At 42.7% G+C, this 17,391-nt stretch overlaps 1 protein-coding gene across 8 annotated transcripts in view; it reads right to left on the minus strand.

The window, feature by feature from the left end:
• Positions 1-17,391, minus strand: part of SPTAN1 (spectrin alpha, non-erythrocytic 1) — a 122,132-nt gene that overhangs the window by 63,748 nt on the left and 40,993 nt on the right. For all 8 annotated transcript variants that reach the window (XM_067471949.1, XM_067471948.1, XM_067471947.1 and 5 more), the window contains 10 exons: positions 12,432-12,576; positions 11,145-11,299; positions 10,059-10,194; positions 7,856-7,957; positions 7,499-7,636; positions 5,780-5,890; positions 4,964-5,041; positions 4,200-4,355; positions 2,436-2,640; positions 2,152-2,333 (listed from right to left, as the gene is read on the minus strand). In XM_067471949.1, coding sequence (XP_067328050.1) covers positions 2,152-2,333; positions 2,436-2,640; positions 4,200-4,355; positions 4,964-5,041; positions 5,780-5,890; positions 7,499-7,636; positions 7,856-7,957; positions 10,059-10,194; positions 11,145-11,299; positions 12,432-12,576 — 1,408 coding nt within the window. The remainder of the gene's footprint in view (positions 1-2,151; positions 2,334-2,435; positions 2,641-4,199; positions 4,356-4,963; positions 5,042-5,779; positions 5,891-7,498; positions 7,637-7,855; positions 7,958-10,058; positions 10,195-11,144; positions 11,300-12,431; positions 12,577-17,391) is intronic.

Raw genomic sequence — 17,391 nt, forward strand, 5'->3', positions numbered from 1 at the left:
AATGTATTATTTTACTCTGTTGTTGTTATTATTACTACTACTACTACTACATTTATTATTTTATTCTATTTTATTATTATTATTATTAAATTATTTTACTCTATTATTTTTATTATATTTTTATTATTCCATTTATTTTACTCTTTATTACTGTTATTACTACATTTATTTTTAGTATTATTAATGTATTATCGAACACATCTGCCCCTATGTCCCACCTCGTAGTCTAAGATCATCCCAGGAGTGGCCCCCCGCCTATGGAACACTCTCTCAGATGAGGTAAGATCCACTCGCTCCCTCCTGGCTTTTAGGAAAAAATTAAAAACATGGTTTTGGGACCAGGCCTTCAGGCAGTAGAACAAATCTATGCAGCATTTTGGAAAGACAATGACTGGAACGGCAATTTGACAGATGAGACTTGTTTTACTGTTTTAATTATTGTTCTACTGTTTATGGATGTATTTTAATTTGATTGATGTCTAACTGTAATTGTATCATTGTAATTGTTTATGCTGGCATTGAATTTTGCCATTACCTATGTGCAAACCGCTTTGAGTCCCCTTCAGGGTGTGAAAAACGGTATACAAATACTGTAAATAAATAAATAAATAAATACTCTAATTTTATGATTACATTTTATTTTACTCTATTATCATTATTTTTACTACATTTTTACTCTATTATTATTACATTTACATTATTTAACTTTGTTATTATTATTACATTTACATTATTTTACTTTATTACTACATTTATTATTTTACTATTATTTTAATACATTTATTATTTTGCTCTCTTATTATTGTTATTATTACATTTACATTATTTTACTCTATTATTTTTATTTTTATTACTTCGTTCAGTGGATATTCTGTCTTGCAATATTACACAATCAACTGTGTGATTCAATTTCCCACTAACTGCTAAGGACTACACTACATCATTGATAGCTGAACCACCAGCATAATTTTTATATGACTGGTGCCCCCTTGTACAACCTCCAAGGAAATACAGCTACTTGTATAATGGGATTAAGGCCACAATATATGTGTAATTTCACAGGGACCACGATGAAGAATGAATAAATATTTCAACAGATACACATATATGCTCTGTAAAATGTATGACAGCGCATTCCAGAAACTTGGAAAGATCAATGAGGACGCAATCAAGAACAGGACTTTTCCCACTCTCTTTTGGGACTTGGGGGTCTTTTATGCTACCCAGCTCTAGCATTACAATTCTGTTGCTTCCTACAGGATCATGGGGTTTGTTTTCTAGTGAGGCACTAGAGCAGTGTTTCTCAACCTTCCTAATGCTGTGATCCCTTAATACAGTTCCTCATTTCATGGTGAACCCCAACCATAAAATTATTTTCATTGCTACTTCATAACTGTAATTTTGCTATGATCGTAATGTAAATATCTGATATGCAGGGTGTATTTTCATTCACTGGATCAAATTTGGCACAAATACCTGATACACCCAACCAGTGGGCTTGGAGAGGGGATTGATTTTGTCATTTGGGAGTTGTAGTTGCTGGGATTTATAGTTCACCTATAATCAAAGAGCATTCTGAACTCCACCAATGATGGAATTGAACCAAACTTGGCGCACAGAACTCCCATGACTAACATAAAATACTGGAAGGGTTTGGTGGGCATTGACCTTGAGTTTTGGAGTTGTAGTTCACCTACATCCAGAGAACTGTGGACTCAAACAATGATAGATCTGAACCAATCTTGGCACCAATATTCAATATGCCCAAATGTGAACACTGGTGGAATTTGGGGGAAATAGATCTTGACATTTGTAGTTTCTGGGATTTACAGTTCACCTACAATCAAAAAGCATTTTGAACCCCACCAACATTAGAATTGGGCCAAACTTCCCACACAGAACCCCTCTGATCAACAGAAAATACTGTGTTTTCTGATGGTCTTTGGTGATCCCTCTGACATCCCCTCGCGACCCACCCAGTGGTCCCAACCCCCAGATTGAGAAACACTGCACTAGAGCTCCCTGGCTGAGGATTCCGAATGCCCCTTCCTAAACTGCAAATCCCAGAATGATAAGAAACGCAATCGCTGCCAGTCAAGTGGAATCACATTGTGTCAAAGGGCCCTGGGGAAAGGCAGGCAGAGACAATACCTGGTGAGCAGCAACATCCGTTTCCAGCAGCGCGTGTTTCTTCTGAAGGTTCTGGACGTTGGTGAGGTCCTTCCCATAATCGTCTGAAGCCAAGTGCCCTTCCACTTCGTAGAGCCACAGTTCAATGTCTTCCACGTTGCGGTTGAACTGCTGTTGCTGGTTGGCTTCACGAAGCTTGATCCCTGGGAAGAGGAAGAGGGAAGAGTTCGATCTGCATCCCTTTCAACTGACCGACCAACACCTATCTTCGGAATCCTAGAATCTAAATCTCTCTCATGCTTTACCTTTCAATTCTGTGGCTTCCAGGAGCTTCTTCCACAGGTTGATGACCTCATTCATGCGAGTGGCCACTTCATCTGAGGCATAATGTTTGACATCGATCAACTTCTGACCAGCTTTCTCAAGGCCATCGATGCGGCTCTGGTTCGCAGACAGCTCAGCTTCAAAAGCCTGGTGTTTCTGAACTTTTCCCTGAAGGTTTGATGGGTCCTGTAGCCAAAGAAAGAGCCCAGATAGCTGTGACTGAGAATAGCACAGAAGTTCAACTGTCAATCATGACTGTCTTTCTCTGCCACCCATAGTCGTAAATACTATTTTTATTTATTTATTTACTTCCTATATTTATACCCCATCCTTCTCCCCCTGAAGGGGGACTCAAGGCGGCCTAACGAAAGCATCATACGATGCTAGCATCATAAATACAACCACAGTACAATCAAAATATTAAAAATTAAAGCAACAATTAAAACAATTAATTAAGACACATCCATTAAATACTAGGCTTGGTTGATCCAAAAAAAAAAAGGCTCAAAACTCGATGTTAGATTCTAAAGTCACTTCTGAAGTTTTCCAAAAAAAGTTTCAAAACTTTACAAAACTTCCAAATCAATTCGTTAATGGCATGCGCAGTAGGAAAAAAACAACACTGGCACTGGGGAAACATCAGGGGACTCTCCCTCCCCCATTTTTAGACCAATCCTGATGAAATTTGCTACAGTGGTAGAACACGTGGACCACTGTGAGCTCACCAACTCTCATAACCTTTGACTTATCCATGGATTTTTGGCAAATTTTCAAAGTTTTTATAAAAAACATTTTTTTAATAATAAAAAATCTGTTTCTGATTTGAAAGTGTTATTTCCTGTTTTATTGGGTGGTCTTTACTTTGAAAGTAGTTGTTCTACTTCAGAAACTTTGTTTGTGTGGCACACACTGTGTTAAATTGGTGGAGAACAGAAATCCTAGTACAGACCCCATCAAGGGACATCTAGACTGGCCCCCTTCTTCTGGGCAGAAGGGCACCTTCCAAACTCTCCTGACATCCATTTGCTTCCTCTACTAAGTTGGATGGGACCCTCAACACAGATCCATCCGTTTATTGCTTTTTTGCAGATGTAAGCAATCGTGTTATTTTATCATTACTTACTGACTGGCTATCCCAGTGCCTTGTTCATGGCAATTAGGCCAAAGTGAAATGATTGGTTTTTAAGCAGTTGATGTTCTCTTGGCTTTGCAAAAGTTGCTTATTGCTTTGATGCCTTCTTTAGACACCTTTGTAGATTCAATAAGTTTATTTTATATTTAGACGAAGACTGCTACAGACAGCTATTTTGGGTCCTTCAGCCATTTCGGCTAATCAGTGGCCGTGCAGTGTGAGAAATGTAATTTAACAGCAGGGCCTTTTGCAATCTCTACCATTGGGGGCCTGGGCTTCACATACCACAGTCAGTTAAAGATGGTTGTGATTACCTACGCCCACCTCAAGTTTTTAGGCTTTACTAACGTTGCTTAATGGTTGTGACAATTAAAATAACCTTGGGAGACATCCGAACATTATAGAATATTTCTGAAAAAAAAGATAAATGGCTCAAATTCGGATTTCCCCTCCACCCATTCGGATTTCCCCTCCACCTTTCCTGCATGGTTGAAAACTGCATCGGAAGTACAAATTTGTATGTTTTCTTCCAACTTTCAGGTTTTTCCAAATGAACCTATCCAACCCTAGTAAATACACATCTCAGTCTGAAGCGCCAAGATGTCAGCCGCACCTTGTAAGCCTCGTCAGTGGCAGTCTTCATCTTCTCGTTGACCCAGCTCTTCAACTCATCAGAGTCCCTGAAAAACTGCTGCAGGTGGAACGAATCGGCAAGCTGGGTCCGGCGGTACATGGCCCGTTCATGCAAAGCGTTGCGGCGGCTCAGCAGCTAAAAACAAAGCGAGGATGAGAAACTCCCATTGAGTCATTTTGTTGAGATTTCAACTGTAGCAGAACACTCGACCAGCAACCAGACGGTTCTAGCTTTTAAATGCGAAGTGGACACAAATGTGTGACTTTTATATATTGTCCACTTTTGTAAACACTACCAACAGAATTGAAACTATATGTAAATAATATTAAACAATAAGAAATACAAATCTCGGGTTTGTACTGCCAACACAGTGCAAGCCTGAGAAGCACAGGCTTGTACATATAGGACAAAACAATTCCACTACAAAATAAGGCAGAGTTTGTGACAGAAAACAATGTTTAAATTTTCCCTCGTGTAGTTTGGCATGGCAACAATTAGGGGGTGGGACAGAAAGTGGCCAGAAAGCATCCTAAAAATGGTTTCCCTCCATGATTCCCCGAATTTAAACTGTTGCTTCTTCATAATTCCATAGACATAAATAGAATTATTTATACTGAAACATGCAGTTCCATGTCTGGGGAATATACAGCAAACACAATCTGCATGATCCTTCCCTATTTATATTTCAGATTGAAATGGTTGCAGATCAGTAGACTGCTCCACTTGACTCCACTCTGACTTACCGCATCCCTGCGAGTTGCAACATCTTCTTTAGCGTAGTGGTTGTTCTGAATCAATTTGGTAGCAAATTCGTCCAGGGCCTTTAAAAAGAAAAAGCCATTTTCATTTATCCAAAATGTACCAAATATTCATAGACTTGGTTACAACCCCTGAAAACATCCACAAAGTTAACACCTCCCAACAAAGGATTCCCCCAGGCAGGAAGCAGCCAGGCTTTGAAGCTGCAAGGCCATTCAGTGCTAATCAAGGTGGTGAATTGCAGCTCTGGGACCAGAGTGAAGAAAGGGGCCAGGAAGACAGTTCCATCTTGTCTCCTGCACTGTGATAATATAATATAATATATTGTATATAATATTATAATGTAATACAATATAATATTACTACTAATAAAACGAGATTATAATTATATATTTTATATTACATGTAATATTGCTAATATTATAACAGTATAATGCTTTAGTACAATATAGTAATATATAATACCAGTATTGTGCTATGGTAATAAAATAATATATTGTATTTACATATTACTTGTAAGCTGCTCTGAGTCCCCTTTGGGGTGAAAAGGGCAACATATAAATCTCGTAAATAATAAATAAATAATAAATAAAATAAATAACAAAGTATTCCCCCAGGCAGGAATCAGCCAGGCTTTGAAGCTGCAAGGCCATTCACTGCTAATCAAGATGGCCAATTGCAACATTCACACCTAGAACTACTACTGCCTTATTCTTTTGTACTTGGCTTTTTGGAGTCCATACTTCTCTTTTCTCACAGGTCTATAAAGAAGGACAGTAGACAAACAAACAACGCCTTACTGTGATTTTTTCTTCTTGAGCGCTGAGGGACTTCTCAAAGTCTTCGTGCTTCTTCAGCAGAGCTTCCACGCTGTCAAGGGAATCCCCAAGGTCCTCGTTCAGCAAGAAGGCCTGGAAAAGAGGTGTGCATTTGAGTGGGACTTGGGGGTCGCCCAATGAAGGTGCAGAATCCACAAAACAGTTGTGTATGGAAAAACCACACAAGGGACTTCTTCCTGTCATACAGAACCCATAAAGGGAAACAGCTTTCCTTGAACCCTGCAAACCTGCTTTATTCTGATTCAGAGCTAAAAATTATGTGCTTCCGAGGGGTATTATTTGATGGGGATAGTTTTTTAATATATATATTTTATTGGGGTTTTGTTTAAAGAAATGAAAAAGAAAATGAATATTGTAACACTGAAAGTGTAACTGTGTTTCCTCGAATGGTAGTCTGTGAAATTCGCACATCCCTGCCCATCCTCCCCGCAGTGATCATGCCTTTTCTCTGTAGCTGCTGAGGTCGGCTACAGAACTAAGGCGCAGTCCCCGCCAGGGGCATTTATAGTATTGGGGAGAGTGGGCGGGGCCTCCGCCAAAATGTTTCTTTAAGATTCTAGAAGGTTCCGAACAACTGCGCATGCGCAGGATAAAACCCTGGCAAGATTGGGGGTGGCGGGACTCCACGAGACAAAGCAGGCACATGGTGTGTCCGTCCACATCTGGCACGTTGTCACTGCAAGACGTGCACTTTTAAAAGTAGGAGCTCATTGTAAAAGAGCCGGGGTAAAGAACTAGCCTGAGTCACGAAGTCCGAGATCCAATTAGAGGGAGGAGAGAGGCGCCGTAGTCAAGGTCAAAACGTGGAAGTCCAAAGAATTTAGATAAAGCCGAAACGATCGTAAGATTAGAGAGGTTCCAAGAGCTGCTGAGCGCGGAAAAAGGAACTATGGCGCAGTCCCCGCCAGGGGCATTTATAGTATTGGAAGAGTGGACGGGGCCTCTGCCAAAATGTTTCTTTAAGACTCTAGAAGGTTCTGAACTGCGCATGCGCAGGATAAAACCCATATGTGCATCTTTCACAGACTCCACGAAGAGGAAAATACACACATATATATGAAGAGAGAGAAAATAAGAAAAATGTATAAAAAACATAATAATAAGGAAGGAAAAAATAGGGTTTTTTTAGGATAGGTTTTTTGTTTTTGTTGTTGTTGTGTTAAGCATCGGTAACAGGGTGTCAAATGAAATCAAATCATTTATTTCGGTCACTGACCAGAACAGGAAATAGTCACATTTTCATACAAACTTGGTATGTTTGGTCATTAAAAATATAAATATAACTACTGAAGCACAATATGGGTGAGGGAGCAGAAGGGAAGGGGAAACAGGGTAAAAACATACAATGCCCAGATCCATCACCATATGTGCGTCTTTCACAGACTCCACGAAGAGGAAAATACACACACACACATATATATGAAGAGAGAGAAAATAAGAAAAATGTATAAAAAAAACATAACAATAAGGAAAAAAACATAATAATAAGGAAGGAAAAATAGGGTTTTTTTAGGATAGGTTTTTGTTTTTGTTGTTGTGTTAAGCATCGGTAACAGGGTGAGCTGAAAGGGGAAACTTGTGTGGAACGGGATGGAAATGCATTCACAAACAGTCCAAACGAGCCCACACTCCCACCATCGCTGCAGAACAGAAGGTGTTTACACTTTGCTCAGCACTTACTTCTTGTTTGCTCATCCAGTTGTCAACCTGCTCGGTGTCCCGGTAGAAAAGCTGCAGGTCCATGCACTGCTCGTATTGCTGCCGGCGAAGCTCCCACAGTTCCAGAAGGGCTCTCCGTTCCTCAGAAAGGATGGTCAGCTAACGGTGGAAGGAGAAAAGAAGGTCAACCCAAAGGCAACGATCGCAGAACCATAGAATAATAGTGCCGGAAGAGACCACATGGGCCATCCAGCCCACCCTGCACCACCGCAATTCATTTCTAGGGTAGACAAACCCTGAGAGGAAAAAGACTCACAGAAGGGGAATAGAAGTTGGTCTCAAAAATTAGATTGAATTTTCCCCTCCCAACCAAGTTACCTTCTCTCGAACTTCATCAGAGGCGTAGTGTCCAGCAGCAAGCAAAGCATTGCCAGATTCATCAGCGGATTTAAAACTATCTTCATGGGCATCAATTTCTCCCTGTGGCCAAAAAAAAGAGAGAGAGAGAATATAATTTCATACTCTGAAACTGTAGCATCCCCATAACAAAAATACTGTGACACAATGTTGTAGTTCAGCCCATGATTGTGCCTGCTCCTAATGTCAATGAGAAAGTGGATCATGGGATTTCTGGGCCTGCGAGCCAGCATGAGATTTTGAAGTCCTGAAACTGAGCAGTCTGTGTCTCCAGCAGCTAGTGAAGGCCACATTCCAGAGAGGGGCTCAGATGCTGTTGAGAAGCCTTTCTCTAGGGAAGCAAGGTGAGGAGAGACTGAAATGAGTTCACAGGATGAAATCCCAGGAGGAGAGGATAATGAGCTTTTAGATAGGAGACTTAGTTTTCGTAAACTACCATGCAGTTCAACAAAATCTCTGAAGGTCACAGTGCTGGTTACAGAAAAGGACGTTATCAGGCAGCCAGGGAAAACAGCATGATTTTATGTCTTTATTAGAGAGAACAAGGGGATTTTTCCAATCGGTCTGGTCAACATTAGTGTTGAAACAATAACTCTTGCCAAGTCCTAGTTAAGCCCGCTAAGGGAATTCTAGTTTATATCTCTGTTCATTCATTATTTATTTATTTATAGTATTTCTGTTGCACCCTTCTCACCCCGCAAGGGACTCAGGGCAGATCACAATGAACATATACATGGCAAACATTCAATGCCATTAGACATACAACATCTATAGATACAGAGGCTATTTAACATTCTAGCTTTCCGGCTTCATGAGGATATGCTCGATTCTAGCCACAGGGGGAGCTGCTGCTTCACTGTCCACTTGTGGCACCAAGTCCTTTGATGATGGAGTACTTTCTCATTCTTACGCACACTGCTGGAAGGTTTTATGGTGTTGTAAATTAGTTAAATTAGCCTCCCTGCATAAAGTGGTACCTAAATTTCCTACTTGACAGACGCAACTGTCTTTCAGGCTGAATAAGTCAACAGCAAGCTGCGCCACAGCCCGGTCCAGTTCATGTTTCCTGCTTTCATGTTTGAAGGATTACACCTGGATTTTTGTATTGGGTTGTATGCTACCTTGTGTTTTGTGGTTCTTTTGTATTCGCGTGCTAGATGCCCTGATGTTTTGGGTTTTTGAAACTACTCTTGTACCTTGAGAATCTTGTGAACTATTTGGACTTTGACCTTTTTTACTATTTTTGCAGTTTATTGATTTTTATATAATCTTCAATAAACTGCTTGCTATTTTAACTTGGACTGCTTCCTGCCCTGGAGTGCAACACACAACATGTGACACATGTGCACCCACCCCTTCAATGCAGTTACAATAATTGTAGACATTTAGCAAACAGTTCGTAAATAGATATAGACTCCTTATGTTCCAAGGGGTTAATCACAATGCTACTTTCAGCATCTGTTTTCCCCTTGTCTTCAGCTATCTCCTCAAGACAGCTTGAAGCAACTCATACTTATTTCTGCAAAAAAGGTTTCTTTGGAGAAACCTCTCCAGTTTTTAGCAATTTGCTTGCTTTGCCATTCTAGCCCTGGAGATTCAAATTCATTTAGATTAGCCAGATATCCCTGCACTGCCTCTTTACCTCTTCTGTGCCGCATTTCCCCATCTGCATCCTATGCCTCATCCTCCCCAAGTTGCGCACTCTTAATCTTTTGGGAGAAGACAGAGGCAAAGAAGGTGTTGAACAGTTCTGCCTTTACTCTGTCTCTCTTAGCCATCCTCTTTACCATTTTCTTGTTCATCCTTTTGCTAAGTTTCTCCCTACATATCTGGCTCTTTGTTGGAATGCCGCTTCTCTGATTTCTCCCTTTCAAATTTCTTTGGAAGATATTTATTTATTTACATTACATTACATTACATTATATTATTAGCATAGCACAGGAGGCAAGATGGAACTGTCTTCTGCCCCCCCCCCCTCTGGCCCAGAGCGTCAGTTAGTGCTGGGGGGAGGGGTCCCCAACTTATCACATATGCAGGAGACAAGGTGGAACTGTCCCCTGGCCTCCTTTCTCTACACTCTGGCCCTGATATGGAATTACACGAAGCAAGGTCTAATACACTGAGGACAGACACAGAAAGGAAGGCTCAGCTCCGGGTCTCTCACCTTATGCTCCTGATGCCTGTCCAGGAGGGCTTCGGCTCCTGCCACGTCATTGGCCAGTTCATCGGCATTGATTAGAGCCTTCATTTCCGTCACCCAGCTAGTCAGATCCCGGAAGTCTGCAAGGAATCGCTGTAGCCTGTGGAAGAGGAGGATAAGCCAATGGCAGCAATGGGAGTGTGTACACCGAAATCCCATCTTTACCTTCATCTAGGAAAGTAAACCCACTTTCCAAATTTCTGCACAATCTAACAATCCTGAGAAGCAATGGGCTCAAATGACAGGAAAGGAGATCTTAGAATCATAGAGTTGGAAGAGACCTCATGGGCCATCCAGACCAACCCCATTCTGCCAAGAAGCAGGAAAATCGCATTCAAATCACCCCCGACAGATGGCCATCCAGCCTCTGTTTAAAAGCCTCCATAGAAGGAACCACCACACTACAGGGCAGAGAGTTCCACTGCTGAACAGCTCTCACAGTCAGGAAGTTCTTTCTCATGTTCAGACGGAATCTCTTGTAGTTTGAAGCCATTGCTCCACTGCGTCCTAGTCTCCAGGGCAGCAGAAAAGAAGCCTCTTCCCTCCTCCCTATAACTTCCCCTCACATATTTATACATGGTTATCATGTCTCTTGTGTGGTCTCTTCCAACTCTATTATTCTCTGATTCTAAGCACCCAGTGCATGGCTAATGGTTGCCTAGGGAATCTTCATTACTGTTTGGCCACAAAGAACTGTAGAACAGTCGAGGTTTCTCCCTAAAGCAAGCCACACAATCCACAAGGGCCAATCTGCAGGCTTATGCGCCTTATAATGGATTAAAGGAATGCCAGAAAAAGAAATCATTACAAAACTTGTTCTTCTGCAGATGACAGGATAAGCCTCGTTCACTCTTAAGGGAGCAAAGGGAATGATGTACTTTGGGAGTCAAATACCGGGTGTGGTGCACACACACAGCCAACACTTTGGGAGATGCTAATCTACAAGCAAATATCTGACAACGCCTTAATGCTCTAGCAATCTGCATGAAGATGATTTTGTATAAAGTGTGTGAGAAACCAACGATTTTGGAGGCAACACAGCATTCTTACCTGTAGGAGTCATTGAGCCGAGCGTGTCTCTCAGCCGCCCGGGTTCGGATCTGCTCCCAGTTTGCAATTAGCTCCTCGCGTTTGACATGGATCTGAGAAGCGTTGGGAGGGTGCGACTGCTGCAATCGGTCAGCCTCTGCACACAAGGCCTTCACCTAGACAGAGAGAGAGAGAGAGAGAGAGAGATCATAAGGCCATGAATGAATCACTCATTCAGTTCAATTTGATTTGTGCCTAAAATATTATATGTTTTATTGATATTGTATTGTCGAAGGCTTTCACAGCCGGAATCACTGGGTTGTTGGTTTTTTTGGGCTATATGGCCATGGTCTAGAGGCATTCTCTCCTGACGTTTCGCCATAGATGCAGGCAAAACGTCAGGAGAGAATGCCTCTAGACCATGGCCATATAGTCCGAAAAAACCTACAACAACCCAGTTTATTGATATTGTTGTTTTATCTGGTTTTATATTTAATTAACAGTTTTTATTGTATTTTATGTTTCTGATGTTGACTGTACACCGCCCCGGGTCACCTGCGGGCTGAGAGGGTGTGGTATATAAATATATTAAATAAATAACTAAATAAATATTATTTATATAATAATAATAATAATAATAATAATAATAATAATAATAGCGCAGACAGACTACAAGCAGAGGCATAACACCTCTGCTCAGATGATTAATTGGAACTTGTGTCAGAAATACCATCTGCCTGCAACGAAGAACTGGTGGGATCACAAGCCCGAAAAAGTTACAGAAAATGAACACGTCAAACTCCTCTGGGACTTCCAAATTCAGACTGACAGAGGTTTGGAGCACAATACTCCTGACCTCACGATCGTGTTAAAAAACAAAGTATGGATCATCAATGTCGCAATCCCAGGTGACAGCAGGATTGAAGAGAAACAACTGAAAAAGCTGACATGATTTGAGGATTTAAAGATTAAATTGCAAAGACTGGCACAAACCAGTAAAGGTCGTCCCAGTGATGATCGGCACACTGGGTGCAGTCCCTAAAGACCTTGGCCTGCACTTAAACACAATCTGCGCTGACAAAATTACCACCTGCCAGCTGCAGAAGGCCACCTTACTGGGATTTGCAAGCATCATTCACCGATACATCACACAGTCCTAGACACTTTGGAAGTGTCCGACGTATGATCCAATACAACAGCCAGCAGAGTGTCTGCTGTGGACTCACCTTGTTGTATTTCAAATAATAATAATAATAATAATAATAATAATAATAATAATGGTGCCATCCTTCAGGGAAAGCATCTAACCTTATCTTCCAGAGCAGCCAGATCTCTCTCCAAACCCTCGTGCTTGCGGAGCAAAGCCTGGACGCTGGCAAGGTCCCTGCCGAAATCGTCTGAGGCCATCAACTGCTCTTTCTCCTTAATCCAACTTATAGTTTCATCCACATCTCTGCAAGAAACAGGTCTCAATTCAGTTCATATGCATCTAACCCCCAGAGTGAAGACACCAGGCAAAGAACTTTAGATAAATTACATTCTGCGTAAACAGAAATCCGATTTCACTACAAACACGGTTACGGGAGATCATGCACCGGCCAATAATGATCCCCTTTGAAAGCTTGCGATTCCTGCTTTATGTGGCAAAAACCTTCAAGGAAACACTGATTTGTCATACTCAGAAGCAAAATGGACTCAGGTATGGAGAACAAAAAGACTTGCCTAGAAAAGGTTGGCTGTCATACTAGAAAGCATCAAATTCTTTGTTGCCATAAATGGAAAGATTTGTCACACTTAGGGACAACCCACCGAATTGAATGTTAGGATTGACACACAGGAAAATTCAACTGATTCAAAAACTCTCTTCTACTCAGGAATGACAACAGAATTTAGGACATTGGTTGGTTTTGGAAAGATGTTTTCCACACAGAAAGACGTGATTGTAAGGACTGGCCTGTGAACATAATAATGTTCATGCACGAAGGAGACGTCAGTGAAAGTCAGGCAGTCCAGGTCAACACACAAACGTTAGAAAAGTCAAACAGTCCAGGTCAAAGCACATAAATCAAGAAAAACAGGCAGTCCGAGTCAAAATACAATAGTAAAAAATATGCTAATCAGGATTTTTTTTGGTCGTGTCAGGAGCGACTTGAGAAACTGCAAGTCGCTTCTGGTGTGAAAGAATTGGACGTTGCCCAGGGGACGCCTGGATGATTTGATGTTTTTATCATCCTTGTGGGAGGCTTCCCTCATGTCCCCGCATGAGGAGCTGGAGCTGATAGAGGGAGCTCATCCACCTCTCCCCGGATTCGAACCTATGACCTGCCGGCACAGGACTTTAATCCACTGCGCCACCGGGGTCTCCTGCTAATCAGGATGAAGGTCCTCTGGCTGCTGCTAATGGCAGCGGATGAAGAGAACTGATGACAGTAGCTCCGCCCACAGGCTACTTATACCGAAAGGGGAAGGTGGGCGGAGCTTCTGCCAAAATGTTTTTTATAAAATGTCTAGAAGGTTCCAAAAGCTGCTCTGCGCAGGCGCAGAGATAACCATATGTGCGATTCACAGTTGACAACGATGGGGAAAGGCAAGAACATAATAATGTTCATGCATGCAAACCATGGCCGCAAATTCAATCCCAAAGAAGTCTACTTGTAGGCGTTTTGGAGTTCGACGTCACCTGTATGCAGATGACATCCAACTATCACTCCTTTTCACCTGCTACTAAGGAGGCTTTTCAGGTCCTGAACCAGTGCTTGGTGGCTGTGATGGTTTGGATGAGGGCGAACAAACTGAAATTGAATCCAGACAAGACAGAGGTCCTTCTGGTCAGTCGCAAGGCCGAACAGGGCATAGGATTACAGCCTGCGTTGGATGGATTTGAACACCCCCTGAAGTCACAGGTTTGCAGCTTGGGAGTTCTGGATTCATCGCTGAGCCTAGAACTCCAGATCTCAGTGGTGACCAGGGGAGGTTTTGCACAACTAAAACTTGTGCACTAGTTGCACCCCTACCTTGGGTAGTCAGACTTGGCTATGGTAGTCCATGCTCTTGTTACATCTCATATAGACTACTGCAATGTGCTCTACGTGGGGCTGCCCTTGAAGACGGCCTGGAAGCTTCAACTGCTCCAACAGGCGGGAGCCAGGCTTTTAACTGGATCAATGTTCAGGGAGCACACAACTCCTCTGTTGTGTCAACTCCACTGGCTGCCAATACACTACCGAGCCCAATTTAAAGTGCTGGTCTTGACCTATAAAGTCCTAAATGGTTCTGGTCCAACATATCTGTCTGAACACATCACCTCCTATGAGCCTACTGGGGAGGCCCTGATGCTGGAGTTCAGCCTGTGATTGTGTTTCAGGATCGGGGTGCATTGGAGGTGGGGGCTGATGTTAATGAGGTTCAAGATGAGTTTCAAGATGGCAATGGTTTAGTCCAGGGGTCCTCAAACTAAGGCCCGGGGGCCGGATACGGCTCTCCAAGGTCATTTACCCAGCCCTCGCTCAGGGTCAACCTGTCTGAAACAACTTGAAAGCACACAACAACAGCAACAAAAACACTATCTCATCAGCCAAAAGCAGGCCCACACTTCCCATTGAAATACTAATAAGTTTATATTTGTTAAAATGTTCTTCATTTTAATTATTGTATTGTTTTCAAGTGTTTTTTTTTTTGCACTACAAATAAGATATGTACAGTGTGCATAGGAATTTGTTCATATTTTTTTCAAATATTAATCCGGCCCTGCAACCGTTTGAGGGACTGTCACCTGGCCCTCTGTTTAAAAAGTTTGAGGAGCCCTGGTTTAGTCAGTGATATTGATGCAGAGAATGACCAGGAGATCCCTGTAGTTTCCCATGTGAATGTCCTTGAACGGTGTGGGGATGATGGTGTGCTTTCTGAATTGTTACCAGAGTTCTCATGAGAGAGAACATGAAAACAGCTCGGCACCTGGACCAGCTGCAGAAATTAATGAGCAAGGAGATAACGAGCAAAGAGGTAGATGGGAAGAGATCAGTCAAAACAGGAGAGCTGAGCAGTGGCTTCGGCGCTCTGCCAGGCTCCGACAGAAAACAATAACAAAGCCTCAGCTAAAGAAAAACCAATTTCTGAATGCTAATGAGGGGATAAAAGTCTCAAGTTTAGGATGTGTAGTCAGATGAAGCATCGTTTAGAATCACGCTAAGTTCTCGTCCTTGTTTCATGGAAGCCTTGCTTTGAAGATTCATGCTAAGATACTTCTTGCTTCATGGTTTTGATTCCTGGATTTCCAGATTGCTTACCCAAGCATTGGATCAATGTATTCCTGATTTTCTGGATTGTATTAGAGATGTGTGGACTTTGCTTTTATGGACTTTGCTGAACTCTACCTTGGACTAATTTGTTCCTGCTTATCTTCTTACCTAATTGGATTTACCTATTTCTTTAAAGTGCTTTTTTACTTTGCTGCTTTTTACTTATCTTCAATAAAAGGATTGTTTTCCTACTCAACGTGTGGTGTTTAAAGTCAGAGGATTATTCCTGTCCTGGAGTGCAACACCTGCTCTCGGGCCCACCTACTTCGCAGTTGTTGGGAGACAAGAGACATGGCCTTCTGAGTGGTGGCTTCTCAGCTGTAGAACTCCTTCCCCAGGCTCCATCCCTTCTGGATTTTAGAAAAAAGCTAAAGACATATGGGTTGCTTACCTGTAAACGTATTTCTTCCAGTGATAGTCTGTGAAATCCGCACTAATGGGTTTCTGTGCGCATGCGCAGAGATTTCGGAACATTCTAGATTGAAAGATTTTAGGCGGGAGTCCCGCCCACCCTCCCAATGGTATATAAGGTAGTAGGCGGAGTTCCGCGTCAGTTCCTTGCCGCCAGACAGCAGCCAGGAAAAGAGGCATGACATAAGAGGGGAGGACGGGCGGGACGTGCGGATTTCACAGACTATCACTGGAAGAAATACGTTTACAGGTAAGCAACCCATATTTCTTCCTCGTGTAGTCTGTGAAATGCGCACTAATGGGTGACTGTAAAGCTACCAACCTGGAGGTGGGTCATGCCACACAGGAGAAAAGAACTGCTCTGCCGAAGGCTGCATCCCTCTTGGCGAGGATGTCGAGCTTGTAATGAGAGGCAAAGGTAGAAGGTGTCGTCCAGGTTGCTGCTCTGCAGATGTCGTGGACAGGAACCCCGTGGAGGAAGGCTTGAGATGTTGAAAGTGACCTCGTAGAGTGGGCATGGATAGTTGAAGGGGGTTCTTTGTGAGCCAACGCATAAGCTAAGCGAATTGTGGATACTATCCATGATGATAGTCTTTGAGATGTTACTGGCTCCCCCAAGGCATCTTTCCGATATTTTAGGAAAAGTCTAGGAGATTTCCTATAGGAGGCTGTCCTGGATATATAGAAGGAGAGGGCTCTTTTGACATCCAACGCGTGGAGTGCAACTTCCAAGGGAGAGGAAGGGTTAGGGAAGAAAGCAGGGAGAGTGATGTCTTGGGACATGTGAAACTTGGAGACAACTTTGGGAAGGAAGGTAATGTCAGTCCGAAGGACTACTTTATCCTCATGAAACCTAATAAAGGGAGGATCTGAGCGAAGAGCAGCGAGCTCACTGGCCCTCCTTGCCGAGGTAATGGCCACTAGGAACGCCGTCTTCCAAGAAAGATGGGAGATGTCACAGGAGGCCATGGGCTCAAAGGGAGGTTTGGAGAGTTGAGACAATACAAGCTCAAGGCTCCAAGCCGGGGGTGGAGGGGAAACTGGGGGGTGAACATTTTTATAACCTTTAACAAATAACTGTATCAACGGATCTTGAAACAGGGACGGTAGACCTGATTTCCTCCGAAACCAGGAGAGTGCTGCGAGATAGCACTTAATTGAGGAGAGGGAAAAACCCCGTGAGGATAGATGAACTAGGAAATCTAATACGATATGTACTGGGGCTGAGTCAGGCTCAAAGCCCAAGGGGTGAGTGAAAGACTTGAATTTCGACCATTTATAGGTGTAAGCTCTTTTGGTGGAAGTCTTTTGAGCTGCCTGGATAATAAGTCGTGCAGCCTCAGAGAGATGGGTTATGGTGTGATCCTCCACGCCGTGAGGCGTAGAGTTGGCAGATCTGGGTGGCAGATCAGTCCGTTTTGTATGGTGAGAAGATCCGGGCTGGATCGTAGGCGAAGGAACGTTTTTCGTGAAGCGTGAAGGAGAGGGGCAAACCATGGTTGTCTGGGCCACCATGGGGTTATCAGGATGCAATTGGCCCTGTCTGTGATGACCTTCGC

This window comes from Anolis sagrei, chromosome 11 (assembly GCF_037176765.1).
Source record: "Anolis sagrei isolate rAnoSag1 chromosome 11, rAnoSag1.mat, whole genome shotgun sequence".
NCBI lineage: Eukaryota > Metazoa > Chordata > Lepidosauria > Squamata > Dactyloidae > Anolis > Anolis sagrei.